General features: G+C 40.5%; 1 protein-coding gene across 1 annotated transcript; it reads right to left on the minus strand.

Moving 5' to 3' along the window:
• Window positions 1–3487: 3487 nt before the first annotated feature.
• Window positions 3488–15416, minus strand: acsl3b (acyl-CoA synthetase long chain family member 3b). The gene is made up of 15 exons (XM_008433795.3): window positions 15180–15416; window positions 11617–12095; window positions 10262–10439; window positions 10070–10179; window positions 9824–9962; window positions 8610–8754; window positions 8290–8413; window positions 8027–8098; window positions 7791–7930; window positions 7300–7472; window positions 7131–7205; window positions 6858–7049; window positions 6640–6754; window positions 6399–6556; window positions 3488–5972 (listed from the first exon to the last, which is right to left on the minus strand). The coding sequence occupies exons 2-15, from the start codon at window positions 11965–11967 to the stop codon at window positions 5815–5817; spliced, it is 2130 nt and encodes a 709-aa protein (XP_008432017.1). The 5' UTR covers window positions 11968–12095; window positions 15180–15416; the 3' UTR covers window positions 3488–5814.
• Window positions 15417–16962: the final 1546 nt, after the last annotated feature.

Below are 16962 nucleotides of genomic sequence, written 5' to 3' on the forward strand. Positions count from 1 at the left end.
CCCCTCCTTCCCTACCCTCTACTCCTACCCTCCCTCCCTTCCCTTCCTCCCTCCTCTCCTCCTGACTGATGCTATAAATACCCAGCCTCGGTGAGTCATCGCCCCGACGTATCAGTTGCCCATCTCTCTGTGCCTTGCCACCCTCAGCCTCCCCGCTTTCCCTTCGCCTACCCTCCCCAGAACTCTCAGCTCATTACCAGCCCTCGCTTTTAAAAAAAAATTTTTTTTTTAACCATCTTTAATTTGGCCTTTGCATCATGATACATCCGTGCGTGCTGAGTGAAGCAGAGCCCAGTGCCTGGCATGGCGCAGCCAAAGGTCGGACTGACACATTACCGACACACACACACACACACACACACACACACACACACACACACACACACACACACACACACACACACAAAAAACAGAATCAGCAGGAGAGCTGAAAGTCAAAAACACTGTCAACCGAAAACGAGCATCAAAGGTGATTCAAAATGTGTGCAGCAACTTTCTTCATTTAGCTCTGAAATGCCTCTAGTCTTGAAGAGATAATCCATGTATCAACAGCAACACACAAAAAAAGTCTGTTTGACCGAGTTTTACACGTCTCATCTTAATTATGAATTAACGGGAAATAAACATGAAGAAAGAAACGGGACACAAATGTTTTCTCCGGCTTGTTCAATGTGGAAAATGATCCAGGTGTTTAGTGCTGGAAGTATCTCAACTGTTAACTGGAACTGACTTCACGATCAAAGCAGAAAGGATGAGCTGGTAAAAAACAAAAAAAAACAACCGACCACCATTTTTAATGAACAAGAATGTATTGCATTAATTAAAAGAATGTGACAGCATGAAAATGTTGCATCATTATTTTATGTGTGCAAAAACAACTTGGTGAAAAATAAGAGTTAAAACACGCAACTTTTTACAAAAGTGGAAGTAGTCATTCGCATATTTTTTTTTATTTATTGCTAGTAGTGATGGTGTGGCTCACTACTAAGGGCGCCATTACACCGGGGGCACAAGTGTTCAATTTGTTACTTTCATGCCTTCTTTTACATTTCATTTGTTTTATTTATTTACATTAAAGTTTTCTTCTTGATAAGTAGATCCTGAGTCTGAGTGATACTCTATGTACTTTTCTTCCTGCAATAAATTATTCACTGACGTCTAGAGTTACGTTCTTAAAGTTACCTTGTTCAATATGTCTCTATTCGTTCCTCATATTGTTGCAAAAATAATACCATTCAGCTAGGTCTGTGACCCTGCATGGATCTCCAGGTGTGAAAGATTTTAGTGTTAGTTTAATTACTACCACCGATGCTACCCAGTTGTTTTCAGGGCTTTGTGCTGATTTTCTTGATTAGTTTTTTAGATGTTGCAGTGCTCTGTGCTCAAAGATGGAGCTTGTTTCTTCCCAGAAAATGTTTTTTTCTAGAAGTTTTGTTCAGCTGCAGCTTTGAAGTTCTAACACATCATAAGTGGTCTGAAGGGTTAAAGATAACACCCTCAAAACACAATAAATGCTGATGTTGTGCATGTCCAAATAGTGGGAAATGTAGTCCTACACAGCTCACATAGTAAGTAAACTTTATTTATACAGAACCTGTTACAGGACCGAAATCACAAAGTGCCTTGCAAAATATAAGACATGGAACAAAAGATAAAACAGGAGGAGATATAAAGCAGCACGCATGTGACGTAAAACAAAATAAAACTAATTAAAAACCTTGGATTGCAAGCAGATGTTTTTACAGATCCATTGGGAAATAAAGAGGCGTTATGTTCGAAAGGTTACAAACTATATGTACTTCCTCAAACATCTTCTTCATCCTTTTCCACATCTCAGCTCTGTCCTTGTGTTACCGCCATTTTTCAGCCTGAAATGCAATTATTCTCACTTCTTCTCTGGGCACCACCCACCTCCTCTCCAGAGTTATGAAGCAGTCCAGCGTCAGCCCTGCTCATCCCTGGGTAAACGCCAATATGTCTCTGGCTAACCCAGGAGTGTGTGTGAGCAGAACATAAAGATAAAAGTTTTTTTTTTTTTTTTTCCGCACTTCTGAGTCATAAGCAGACAGGAAGAGGGAGCCAAGTGAAGCAGCAGCAGCAGGAGGAGGGGGAAAAAAAATAGATGGAACAGCATGCCAGTGGAAAAAAAAAAGGGAGACCGAAACGATACAGAAATAGAAACAACAATCTTTATTCAAACAGTATGGAAGACAACCTTCCTGCTTCTCTGTGTTGTTGTTGTTGTGGTGGCAGGGCTGTTTCTTCTCTCTACATGTGTGCATCAGTATCGGTGGACTAATGAAGGGAGCATTATGCCTATGACTCACTCACTCGTCCCAGAGGAATGGATGGAGGGATGAAATGGCAGAGAAGAGTGGGAAGGATTGCCTGACTGTGTGGTCTTGTAGACCGCCTTTTATTTCAAATGAAAGATGGAGCCAAAAAAAAATAAAAATACCACGTCAGTTGAAAACTAAAATTAAAAATGGCAGTAAGCCTACCTCAATAAAACACATTGTTTTTTAGTGTTGTAGGTGTCACTGATACTCCAGGGTTGTGGGTTAGCAAAAAAAAAAAGGTGGAGAAAGCTGGTTGTTCACAGAGTGCACTATCCAAATGAGTTAATGGAAAGTGGAGTGGAAGGAAAACATTTTACTAGAAAATAGTGCACAGGCAATGGAAATAACTGCAGCCTTCAGAGAAAGGAAGAAAGGATGTTTCAAGAGAACATGGAGTGTGAGGATTGGATTCGAATTCATTACTGGAGTCAGTGTGTCAAGAGCCACAGCACAAAGACGTAGCTAAGACATGAACTATGGCTGTTGCATTCCTGATCCAGAGACGACATCAGAGGAGTCTTACCTGTTGGTCCGCTGGGTTTCTCAAGTCCAAAGTCGGTGCATCCGTCCACTGTAAAGTTTTATAGCACTTCATGCTTCCCTCTGCTCACAAGCTTGGTGAAGCTGTTTCAGTTTTCCAGCAGGACTTGGCACACATTGCCAGATACCAAAAGCTGGTATTATTATAACATTTACTTTTGTGAAGTGAATTACTCAAATAAGTTAACTTTTTTAGAGACAAATCTGAAATTTATTTATTAGTTTATCATCTAGTCTGGTCCCAAGAAATAGACACACGTACGCTTCTTTGCTAATCGATAGTTTAATGACGCAATTATGGTATGGATAAGTGAGTCTGCTTTCTTGCAACAACAACAACCTTCTTCTTCAACAGATGAGGTGGGAGAGCAGGTCTGCCATCAAACACTGAAAGCAGAAAAAGAAATCTTACGTTTGCAAGCGCTACATCTTCGACTCAGAGAACTGCGTGTTCTGTGTGTGTGTCGGGGCGCCGCGCCGCCTTCCACCAACCGCGTTCACTCAGACAGGCACACTGGCCTTCGTTACCATAGAAACTATAGTTTCAGGGTAATTCCAATGAAGTTGCTTATCTCTCAGACGCTCGACACGCCAAGAACAGAAGGACCAACAATACAAACTTCTTTATTTCCATTACATAATTGCCAAGGCCAAATCACAAATAAATAAGAAAGGATACACTTGCAGTAGCTCAGCTTCATCACACAAAAACAAACCAAACAAACAAAAGAGAGGAAACAGAGACCCTCAAAACCGGTCAATAACAGAGATCATTAAATACATTTACAGGAGGCTTTACATGTGTACAGCTATTGGTAGTATTTAATGCAATTTAGATATCAGAGCCCCTCCTGACCTCTAAGCCTTTTTTTACAAAGCAAGTAAAAAATAAACATTAGATTTTGTCTCAGCACCATCTGCTGCCTCCGCCTCGCCGCTGAGGGCAGGTACACGGAGAGCGTGTGCGATATCAACAATAAGCGTGGAGCGCTTCACATTCTAAAGAACCCCTGAAGATATCTCATGTTTGTTTTTTTTTGTCCGAAGGCAACAAGCCACCTCTAGCCAGGCAAAAAAAAAAAAAAAGCAGAGTAAGGGACTCTTCACTGAAACATCAGAGAGCAGAGGAAGGAGCATTTTGTGTTCATACTAAAAAACAAAAAAAGGGAAGACACGGGCGAGGTTCTTACGATCTAAACCTTTTCGAGCTAAAAGAGATTGAGCTAGACTACCTGACTGTACCTTTATCGACGCAGGGATGCTTAAAGTACCAGAAAGCAGAGGTTGCATTCAGAAAAAACTGTCCTCCTTACATTACAGCACTGAGCAAACATTCTCATCTTCAGTCTATAAACACATAATACTGAAGGAAGAAAGTCACTTGTAATATGTAATTAATTAAACATCACCGTCTATCTGACAGCCTACCGTTGGAGCTCTATATTACATGGATTCAAATAAATGGCAGGTAACGGAATCCTTTTTTATGTACATTACACATACAGTTATTATACACACAAACCAGTCTAAATATACAGAAATCTCAGTTTGAGTTTTCCCTATGTACTCTAACATGGAGTGTGTTCATAAAGCATTTCTTCTTCAGTGGCCTGAATGGAGTGCGATTTATTTATTTTTTTGGTACTGTTGTGCACCTTCCATCATGCAGTTTTATTGAATATTTTCCAGCACAGGCTACATCTAAACTCCTCTATCAGTGTCTCTCTACCATCCTCTACAAAGCCTTCACCCTAAACGAAGCTTGGTGTCGAATACGCCACAAAAAAAAAAAAAAAAAGCTGTCGGCTGTGCATTTTCTTCCTTCTTTCATTAACATCGAGTATAAATATTGCACATTCATTTTTGTATTTCATTATTCTATTTAAAAACTGAGAGAAGTAACAGTAAGACCTATGGTTAATAAGATTAACATACAACTGAACCCCCCGCCCCAAAAAAAAGACTAAATCTACTTCAAACCATTCTACAGTAAGCTAAGTTCCCTTGGAGTATATCCATATTGGTGCATTAATTATGACCGGAGGAATACAGGGCAGATGACGCAGGTCATTTTGGAGCAAATCCCAACCCATGCATTGTCTCAAAGGACACCTTACCCCATTGATGCTGCATTAGTTGGGAGCAGGGAGAAAAGAGACGAGTGAGTAAACATGCACTCAAATGAGAAAACTTTGGGATTCCTGACAAAAAAAAGGAGAAAACGACCTTAAAAATGGAATGAAAACATACAATGGAGCATGAGCAGGTAGAAAATACAACTTAACCATATAAAAACAGTAAACCCATCTGAATAATACAAGTAACAAGAAAACGTATTTTCCAATGTCGTAACGTAAAATCTCTCATGGCTTCGCAACAGTTACTCACCGCACACATGGATTCCAATGCAGACAAACCAAACATAGAAGAAACATTGCAAAACACACAAAAGAAAAAAAATAATGACAACAATGATCCCTGCAAATATTCCAACCTGAATGTTCCTCAGAGTCTTAAGAGGGATCGCACGTCCCTGCCGGATATCTGCGCCGCGTGTTAGCAAACCGAGCTGTAGAGGTGGAATGTTCCAGAAGGCGTGGCGGGGGAGAAGAGAAGCGAGACAGACACGGATGTACAAACGTCCAGCATGACATTCTTTATACTTTGAGTCATGCAAAGGTCTGACTTCATGTGGTTGCCGTGGCAACTCGATGGGCTTTTTTGGATCGGTGTAGAGTGGAGTTGTTAGTGCGTCTGGTGGGATTGGCCTCTTGCTCTCGACCTAAAGATGTGAACCTGCCTCCAGAATTTTTCTGCCTCGTTTGATCGAAGATGGTGACAGAGAAGCTGAAGAGGAGGCGAACAAGTCTGCGTGTATGTGAGTGTCGTCCATGTAAATCCTCGTGAGACGGTCATTTGGAGTGCATCTACTCTTTTACTTCCCACCGTACATCCTCTCAATGTCGTCTTGGTAGTGTGTTTTGAGCTCTTTGCGTTTCAACTTGAACGCGTCGGTGACCAAGCCGGTCTCCGGCGTCCACGGCTCGGAACTCAGGCGGATCTTTTTGGGAATCTCGAACTTCTCCAGTTTGCCTAATTGGAAGAGAGCAGAATCACAGATCAGCCTGACAAATGCCTTAATGGCCAGAAGTTCAAAGCTATCATAGCACTTTTAAAAGTTGTGGCCTGGCAGAGACGAGTTATCATTAGCTGTTAATTGTGGTTTCTACACATTTTCCAAGTTAAAATTTCTCCAGACTGATATTTTCAAAGAATCTGTTTCTGTAACTCTGTGTTTACAGATACATTGGTGGATTAGCAAGAAAAATATAGACTTTTATTACACAATACCATCCCAAATTTATTTATAGAGCTGTACACAATCATATAATACAAATATGATCAATCATAAAATCAATGCCGACAGGAAACGGGATAAAATCCAGAAATAATTGTTTTCCCCACATTTTTCTTTCTTCCCATAATAAATCCCACAGTTTCAAGCCTTTTCCTAACTACCTGAGACGGCCGCCTCAGTTATGACGCGGAGAACCTCCTTCTCCATCTTGGGATTGTTGCAGAGCTCTTCCCACGTGCCCTTTACTTGAACCTGCTCCGCCAATCCCATGAGGTGTTTGTGGTTGGGAACCACAAAGCTGATCACATATGACTCTTCACTGAAAACAACAACAAAAAGCATCATAGAACATCCTTACAGAGCAGGGGCAATGCCTAAGAGGAAGCAGGTGCGGGATGATACCTGTTGGCGTAGGCACAGATATTGTCTATGAGCGGGCAGTTTTTCAAAACCGCCTCTACTTTTCCGAGAGAGACGTATTCGCCTGCCTGGAGTTTCACCAAGTCTTTCTTACGGTCTGCAGAAAAAACAAAAACAAAAACACAAAGAACTGATGAGAGGCTTAGCTTTTTTTTTTTTTTTTTTTACATGTGAACAAACAGAGCAGTTTGCGTGTTTACCGATAATCTTCAGGCATCCGTCAGGATGGAATTCTCCTATGTCTCCCGTACAGAACCATCTCTGGCCCTTCGCATCCACGAAGAAGTCTTCATGGTTCCTGCCTTCACTTTTGTAGTAACCCATTGTTACATTTGGACCTCCAATCAAAATTTCCCCCCTTGGGTTTGGCTTGTCAGTGCTGTGGTAGCCACCTAAACAACCACCAATCTTGTCAGTGATGTTTTTTTCCAATATGACCTTTGGACATGTTGCTTAGATACGAGTTTCCTTACCCTCTTCCCAGTCCTTCAGCGTGATCTCTGAGCAAACCAGCGGCGCACCAACACGTCCTGTACTGTAATCCCACACTGGAAAAAAAAAACACAAAAACAAACTCAATTTAATCTAAAATTCATAAGTACATTGAGAAAACCCTCACTCGCTATTTTCTGATGTCCTTACTCTCACTGATGGTACCAGCCCCACACGTCTCTGTCAGGCCGTAGCCCTGTCCCACCGGGCAGCACATGCAGACGTTCATGAAGCGCTGCGTTGCCGCTGAGAGTGGAGCCCCACCAGAAAGCAGCACCCGAGTGTTGCCTCCCAACAGAGACCGCACTCTGTTGAAAACTATTCTACAGGGCAGGAGGAAAAAAAAAAAAGAGATCAGCGAGGTGATGAACATTTTGTCACATCACTAAAACAAAATTCAATTTATGTTATTGAAATTTTATGCGACACAAAGTGGCATTTTTAAATTTGTAAAATACTTCACAACATAATAAGTTTTAATATCTCTAGCTACAGTTTTGCTTTATTAAGGATTAGTGGTGGAAGAAGTTCCTTTAAGTTGTGATTAGACAGAAAGATCTAGAGATTAATGAATGCTCGAGTGTGAAAGGGGAATCAAATGTCAAGTCAGTGAGCAGCTTTGTGTGTGTAATGTGGATTACCTGTCACAGAGAGGCGTACTGTAGCCCTTAGAGATCTGCTCCATCTTGTAGTTATACGCCAACACAAAGAGCGTCTTCTGAAATTTACTCATCTCGTCCACTTTGGTCATGACATTTTTGTAAATTCGATCCATGATCTCCTGCACGCGGAGAGATCAGACGACAGCTCAGATATGACCGAACACACAGCATTTCGTCTGTTTCGGTAAGCTTTGTGACAGATTAACGGGACTTACTGGCACAGATGCCATGAGAGTCGGTTTTAGCACGCTGGTATCCCCTTTGCTGCCCTTCTTGATCTTGGAGGACTATGAAAATGAAACAACTCTGGTGAACTGTTAACATACAGATCGCAGTCTGTCACCTGTCAACCTCAGAGCTCACTGCGCTTTAATTATAAGAATCCTAAGGGGCTTCAGCATGTGCGCAGTCACGTTCTCATATCATAGCGTTAGAGACAGACTGGCTTGAAGAGCCATTTGTCCATTTGCACACTGACCTGGTCGGCGAGAGTCTGAGGAGAGGAATATCCGATGCGACAGCCGTGGGAGATGCAAACCAGCTCTGCGCTGAGCTCTAGAACGTGGGCCAGTGGTAGGTAGCCAATGTAAGTGTCAGTCTGACTGCCAAGATAACAAAAAAACAAGCATTGTCATCTACCTATATATACAGGAGAAGAGAGCACCCCAAAAATAAGCATCTCTAAAAATGCTTGGAAAGTCACAGTTACAAAGAGAAAGACGTTCTGAAGAATTTAACCGCTAGAAAAATCAGAGGGGAAGTGTCAAAAACAAGCCGGTCAAACTGAGAACCTCATACTTGAGATTTGGGATCCGCTCGGCCATGCCTGCGATGCCGGCGATGAGGTTGCCATGGGAGATCATCACACCCTTGGGGATGCCAGTGGAACCACTGGTGTACATGATGACAGCGATGTCCGAGGGCTCCGGCTGTCTGCGGTCCACTACAAGCGCGGAGCAGAAAGGGATGGTTGGAGAGGAAATATGGGGCAAATTAAAATTCTTTCAAATTAAAACAATCTGAAGAATATTACGCAGTTGTTTTTATTTACAATATCTTCGAAACCAAATGGTTTTGAGGTTTTCTGGAGTGATGCTTCAGCGTAATATGATATTTATGACTCACACAAGTAACTGTTAAGAATAGAAACCAAATGTTATCTTATCAAGTGCACATTCATAAAAGTACATAGTTGCAGATGGAAAATTATTTCAATTCAACACTTAGTACTTTTTTAAGACCTTCAAGCAAGTTGGTAAAACATGTATCCAATTCAAATTAGCCACCACCCGTTCTGCTGCAGGTAGAAAAAAAGAGAAGTTCTCCCCTTTTCAAATACACAATCAAGAACAGATAGCACTTCCAATAAAACTTAAACACAATTTTTAAAAGCAAACACTGCATTCTCCTTAGTGATTACAACAGCTTGAAAGACGACGAAAAAAGAGAAAGCAAACATGTATTCAATCCTCAGGGTTGAATACAGCTGGAAAGAGTCAAAACCTAATATTGTTCTTCACATACTTTTGAAGGCATTATCAAAATTCGTAAAAACATTTGTAAATACTGTGACGTTGTATTTTTACTCAAGGTTATCATATTATGAGAATCTGAAATCTGCCCCAAGTTTAACTAAACTGTGACATAATAGGCAAAGGTTACACATTAAAATAAAACCTAAACGCTCCAACTAAGCTGATTCATGCTTGGACAGCTCTTTGATTTTGTGAAAATGTATTCTCATCATTTTAAACTACCTCAATCATCTAAATACATATTATTTTTCTCTCAAATGTAGCTGAAGTGATGCCAGAGCGACGTTATTACTATTATTCCATTACTCCAACGTGATCAGGGCGGCGTTTGGTACGAAGTGATTTGATGACTCTTTTATGCACTGGCACATCATTCTAATTACATATCTGCGAGCTGGCTTTGCATTAAGCCTGCATCTGTGTACTTCCGTGTCCTGGATAAAACTAAAAACATTTCAATCAGCACTAGACGCTCACTCTGAACGGGCTTGGATCCCAGCTCCTTCACACCCTCCATGTTGTAGACTGTGATGCCTCTGGGCATGTCTGACCAGCTTGTGGGTTTAATGTCCACGACGATGATGTACTGGAGCCTCGGCACGTCGCACAAAATGGCCTGGGAAGAAAAGCTCAATTTAGAATCAAAAACCAAATTATGCAAATGTATATATTTACATTGCTTAATCACATTTAGTTAACAGTGTAAAAAAAAAAAAAGGGTACCCTAAGGCGGCTCTGGAGTAAGTCCTTGCTTGTGATGATGTGAGTGACCTCTGTCTCGTTCAGCCCGTGAGCTATGGCTTTGGGCCCGAGTGTGGCGTACAGTGTCACGACTGTGGAAGTCAGTTAAATTCAAGTCTGGTTAGTTTTACTGTCGGCTCACTAGATATCGCAGTCTGCCTGTGAGTCACTTACGTGGGAAATTGTACATGAAGCAGGCCTGCGCTGCTATAATCCACTCCGCTCTGGTCTCACAGAAAACGGCGATGTTATGGTGAGGCTTCTGATTAAGAGCTGCCAGACCACTACCAAAGCACTTTGCTGCATTGTAGGCTTCCTCATATGTGAACCATTTATAGTTCCCCAGAATCACCTGCAGAAAACATGAAGGTTACATTCGGCAACCAGGATTACACAGCACACACAAACTGAGAGCTGCCCTGCAGAACGTTCATACCATCGGTCTGAAGCTTTATAGAAATTATTAAAGAGAGCAGATTGCACAATGAATGAAAACAAGCATTCGACAGCTGGTGTTTAAGTGTATAGTAAAGATACATTATTTCATGATTTTGACACCAGAAACAAACCAAGAAGAAAACCAACCCCCAGAAAGATAACGTGCTTAAATATAAGCAGTAGCATTTGAGATAGACATACGCTGATGCAAATCAGACCTCAATGCTTATACGCTGTCAGTTAGCGCCATCTACAGGGCATTTCTTGTCATTTAGCTGTCAACTAAGATGAAGCTTCAATATCACAACTTGTGCTTTGGCTGTTTTTCCTTTACTCACATTCTGACATACAAAAGCTAACATTTAGGCAGCCACTTATAACAATATGTCAATTATTCTATTATTTATTTAATTAAAACATAGGACAAATTTTCTGTAATAAAAGAGATATATTTCTGTTATTGGTTTATTTTTGCCGTTTTAGTTTTTTCAAGAACGAAATGCATGTTTAACACGACATCTCCAGCACAACTAATATAAATTATGTGAAACTCTGAATTTTTTTGTTTAAAAATTTTCTTCAATATTCAGCAACATTCACTGAATGTGAAAATCAAATGGTGACTTTGTCTTGTTGGGTCATTACTAACTGCAGGTGCTTGTCAGATGCATGTGCATCATGGTTGTGCTGCTGAGCAGACAGACCAAAACCCGTTTGTTAAGTTAATGTCATGTCACCCAAAGTATCTCCAGAGTTTAGATCTCTTCTGACTTTGAAATCTTTGAAAATCTTTTAAAAATCCACTCGTTCATAGCTGAAGCTAGTATTTCTTCCCTTATGTTTTGAAACTACAGCCATTCTTTGATTGCTGCCAAGCTCCAATGACGTGTGGTCCCACATTTACGTTTATAACCCCATGCTCACTGCTTCCAGAGGCGTTTGTTCACTGTAAAAAGAAAAACGGTTGTTTTTTTTGTTGTTGTGAAAAGTTTAGAAAAATAAAGACGAAAAATTTCTCTGTTGATAAATTACCATACATTATAAAAACTTCCCTCACTAGCCATACTTAAAACAGCAGGAAAGTTTCTCACCTTTTTAAACACTTTTCCATTTGGCTGCAGTTCATCCTCCTCACTCAGCACCTCCCTGGTGCCCAGGCAGTCCCTGTTTGGAAACCTCCTCGCTGCAAACTCGAACATTTTGTCCAGTGTGTCGACTCCCGGCTGCACCAGTGCCACCAGCTTTTCTCGGCTATTGACGGCCCTGTAAGGTCCCGCTGGGTGTCCGCTGATAGAGCAGGCCTTAATCCGACGCGCTCGCTCCAAATTGGTTCCGGCCCCGGAAAAGAAGTACCAGGGTAGGAAGGTTATGACGGAATAGACCCAGACGACAGAGCGGAAAACCTGCAGGAGCAGGGGGTTTATATCCTCCTTCAACTTCATTTTTGTAACGAAGTCGGTCCTGGAGAAAAGTCGATCCCTTCTGACCAATGACAAACTGAGCTGGTCTGTACAAAGTATTCTGAAGTGCTGCCAGTCCAGCTGGTGGGTACTTCATGCAGCAAGGCACCCTGCAAAGCAAAGGGTACATGTGAAATTTTAGAGGTGTTCTATGAAATAAAAATCAATCTAGCACATTTTCCATAGATTGGATTGCAGTAAATATGAGTAACTGCATCCTGGTAAGTAAATCCCTGCTTGAATGAAAACCAAGTCTGCCTATTCTTAGGCTGCGTCTCAGTCAGCACTTTTTATTTCACTCGAATGTCTGGCAATGCTTACAGTGAAACATCTTACAGCAGAAAGTGTGAAGCTGCAACTCCCAAAATCAAGATTTGAGCCATTTTAATGGACAAACTAATTTGTCAAATAAGAAACAGCTTTCTGTCATTTCGACTGGTGAACTTAATTTATTGTCTTTGTTTTACAGATGAAAAAGGCAATAAAACTACAATGTGAAATAGAAACAATTCCGATCTTTGAGTCAGTTCCTGCTTTCAGCCCCCCCCCAACTTTGTAGGTTAAACAGACAAAAAGCAGACAATCCAGAAGATGACACTTGGAACAAGCCATGACTCCCTTTACAATAGCCTCTCCGAGTGTCTTGAATAATTCACTGAAACATACACTGCACTAAGTTCTTTGGCTACACGGCAAAACTCTTTGGATCCCCTCGGCTATCTGAAGTGTATGCTTAGGGAGGCCTGATTGTGGTAGAAGAGGCTGCGGTGACTCATGCCGCAGCTTGAAGGGAGAGGAACCAGGGTCAGGAGGACAGACGGTGCGCTAGAGTCACAGTGCTATGAAGAAATACTTCAGGTTGAAGATGTGGGCTGCTACAACCATCTGCAGCTGACATTCCTTTGGAACGATAGAACCAAACACACACCTGCCACACACCTGTGTGATCCGCTCTGCACCTTACAGCCAATGCAGAGTTAGACTGCAAATGCAAAACGCTTTGCTTTAACAAAGCACATGTCTATAGTATAACTCTGTGCCCCATTAATATATCTATAACACATTATTTCTTTCCACAGAGTTGGTTCTCTGTTTCTTAAAGAACGCATCAAACTTCTGAGTGTTGTACGTCTTCCTTCCCCCCCCCCCTCTAAACAAGTAAAAGCCATTCAAGATAAACGTGTTTCACTTGTTATGCAGCATCTCAAAGAACAACGCCAACTGACACAACTCAACTGTGATTTGGAAAATCAAACAGTGTGAAGGTGCATCGCAGTCCTGGCAGTAAAATCTTAGACGCATTTGGTTCGACTTGGCAGTACATGTGTGGCATGTTGTGTGTTTGACTTTGAGGGTGTCGGTGGCGAAGGAGACACACCCTTTTCCATGTTAGCTTTACTTCATCAATGAGAGAACATTCTTTCTCAGACAAAGGCAGTTCCTTGAAGAAGGACGGTTACTGTGACTCACCAGATATTCTGCTTTAGACACAACACTTCCTATTTGGAATTTTACTTGACGTGAGGAATGAAAAACAAATGTGCTGCACAGATTCACTGTGCACATATGTAAATAAATGAATGCAACTTATGAGTCCATTGTGAAAATATAAAAATCCAATATTAACAGTGAGTATTGCAATGATGATATTAATTGTGATCAAAAATTTTCCTCACTGTTCTCCGACTTTTCCATCATCACAATGAGCTTTAGCATTTTGGTGTCAAAGAACAATAGTATGTTTAAGCATAAAAGACTACCAAATATTCCACCTAAGCAGTTCTTATGTGCAGTATAGTGAAATATAGTGATGTTGGGAGGACCACTTTTGTCCAGCTGTGCTTTCTTTGATTCTTTTCTTGATGCTTCAGGCTATTGAATGACAGGAAACATTTCATTGGTAAGTCAATGGATTTATTTCACTTCTCCGCTGACTTTTTAATGATGTAAAACAGGACATTCTGTAAATTAGGACATGCTCCAAAAATGATGTTCTGGTTTACACAGAAAAATCTAGATGTGCTATTTCATCTGACAGTGATCTGGACAGTTCAGCTCTATACGGAGATAAGCAGCAAGTGCACTTCCAAATTCAATGCTTTTACATCTATCAGAAATAAACTGCTGAAGATGTTTCCTCTTCCCTTTCAGCTGTTATAGCACTTGTGTTAAAAAAGAAATACATCTGAATCAGGAGGTCAGATATTAAAGTTTACTATAATTTATGATGTAACATCAGCCAGGAAAAGCCGTATCAGTTGATCTTTAACGAGAATAAGATTTCTAAATAATACAGTAGTGCAAATTAATACACAAAGTGCAAGCAATTACAGATTTTCCAGCCCTATCATGGTCGGTTGACAGGATGATGGTTGTTACAGCAATTTGTAGCAAATTAATTTGTTAAAAGAGCCCACCTCACAAAACTACTAATACAATCAGCTAGGTTACAGAAACCTTACTATCAAACATCAGTGTTTCGATGCACAACTGCATGTCATTTCACCAATATATTTGAGATTTTCTTATAATACGGCGTTCAATATGACACGTGCACCTTTAAAGTTCAGGCAGCACGTTTGACAGCACAGGTGAGCGCATCAAAATGAGAGGACGACAAGCGAATGGTTATATTTTAAGTTCGTACAATTTTATTTTTATTTTATTGGCTTTCCTTGTAAATGATCACAGCTTTTCACTCTGTAACTTGATAGTTAACATCTATTATCTGCAATGCAATGTAGGCATTGCGTTGCTACTGTTTATGTCTGTGTCGTTACCTTTAAAACGTCGCTATCTTTTATACATACATTCATACATACAAGCGGTTTTACAAGTCACGTTTTTTTTGTTTGTTTGTTTGTTTTTTTTTACTTTTAGCCAGCATATGTCTCTCAAAATGTCCATGAGGTTAGCTATAATTCACAAAGATTAGCAGTTAGCGGACACTCGCTCTCCTCGCGAGGCAAGCTACTCATTAGCTGCCTCGCTACACGCTGGAGCGGCTGCAGTGCCCGCTGCTGGTGAACTGAAACCAGCTTACTCACACATATTTATCTAAGATGTAAAAAACGAGACACACTCATCATCTCATAAACCAGGCGAGGCATTGAGCTCTTGAGCAACCTGGGGCTAATAATCGTCCTGTCCTTCCCCAGCATCTGCAACGCGTTTAAAGTGAAACACATTCTCACCTCTTTTCTCAACCGCTATGCCCGAGCCGCTCCGGGACCGTCTTCGTTATATGTATCCTCGTAACGGCAGTTCCGATAAAAATATTCGCATAAACTATATACATTGGATTTTCCGGCAATAAATAACAACAGCAAGCATGACATAAAATTGCAATAAAGAAGCAAAATCTATGAATTACCGGGCCACCGCTACCAGCCCGGAAGCCTTAGTTTGACGTCACACTGTTTCTCCGATAGTGATTGGTGTTTTGGAGGTGGCGCGTGCTTGGGGCAGCGGCAACGTAACAGAGGTTACTCACGGTCACTACTTGGCAGTTCCGTAATGCTGGGATTCGCCGTTCTTTACACGAATTCGGATCATTTGGATTAGTTCGTGAACAAGATCCGGTTCTTTAAGGTTTCCAAACTGTTTTTCACCAGTTAGGCTAATTCATATTTTGATTTTCTATCAACATGTGTGTATAAAAGATTTCCATATGATGTTAACACTGAGCAATATATTTTCTGCTATTTCATATAATGAGAAATATAAAGAAAAAAGTAAAACATTATAGTATTTCTACTATGCTTACTTGTTATCACCATGTAATATTAGTATCACTGAAATAGAGGATTTATATTTGGTAACCAAAGAAATAAAACAGTGTTTTATATTTTAAGGTGCGATTTTGATAAAGAGCTACTTATAGTATGTATCTATTGTCTTACTATGGGCATAATTGTGTATTTCTATGAACAGTATATTTCACAAAGCACTGAAAATAGATGTCTAGTGGTGTTTCTTTCACATCCACTATTTACAATGGCTATGCTCTCTCTTGTAGGTGACTGTACTTTATTTTAATTTTTGAAACAACACAACATGCACATATGTACTCTTGTTGGTCATGTGCTTTCATATATTATATAAAAAAATAGTGGTGGGCAAAAATGTCTGGCCCATTTATTGGTCCCAGTGCATTAATTAGTAGTCAGCAACTACTAATTAATCAGTAGTTGCTGACTTTTTTTTAAAGAAAAAACATATATATAAATGATGCATATATTTTTTTTAAATATGCAAAATGTGCAGTTAGCAGACATACAATCTTTTATAAAAAGAATGCCTTGGGAAACAGGCTGGCTAAGTTGGTAGAACATGCATAGCATCTGCAGAGATTGTATTCCATTAGGGTTCTTCTTCAGGGTTTGGTTCCCAGTTTTCCCAAACAATATGGACAGTAAAACACAACAAAATCGGTGGGTGTGCGTGTAATAATGATTTGTCATTAAAACTATAGCTTGAGGTAAGTTTTTTTTCTGAAAATTTATTGTCTAGAAGAATTTAGAAATTCACTTGTAATCATTTTAACAGACTGTTAATTTTCCAATCCCCAGGCAAACATTTTTTCACACACAAGAGGGAGCCAGATTTGATGCTTCCTGTGATTTATCATGCCATTTGTTTCAATTTGGCATAGGAAAATGTCCGTGTCCATACATAATACAGACAGAACATCTTTGACATGTTTAGGGCGATGAGATTAAAGTGAAGTTGCAAGATAAGCTTCGTTTGACACTTTTAACCTTAAACATTGAGATCGCGTCACTTGACTCTGGAGGTTTTGCATGCTTTTTTAGACCATATGTCTTTGCAGGGACATTTTGACAACTGCACGCTCATTCTACCCCACCACCCCCATCGGCAACATACACACCCCATAGGCACACACACTCGAACACACATGCATACACAAGCGTGTGATCACATGACGAGTCAAAGTGCGTACAGAGAGGTGATAAT

This window comes from Poecilia reticulata, chromosome 17, assembly GCF_904066995.2.
Source record: "Poecilia reticulata chromosome 17, P_reticulata-male-v2, whole genome shotgun sequence".
Classification (NCBI taxonomy): Eukaryota; Metazoa; Chordata; class Actinopteri; order Cyprinodontiformes; family Poeciliidae; genus Poecilia; species Poecilia reticulata.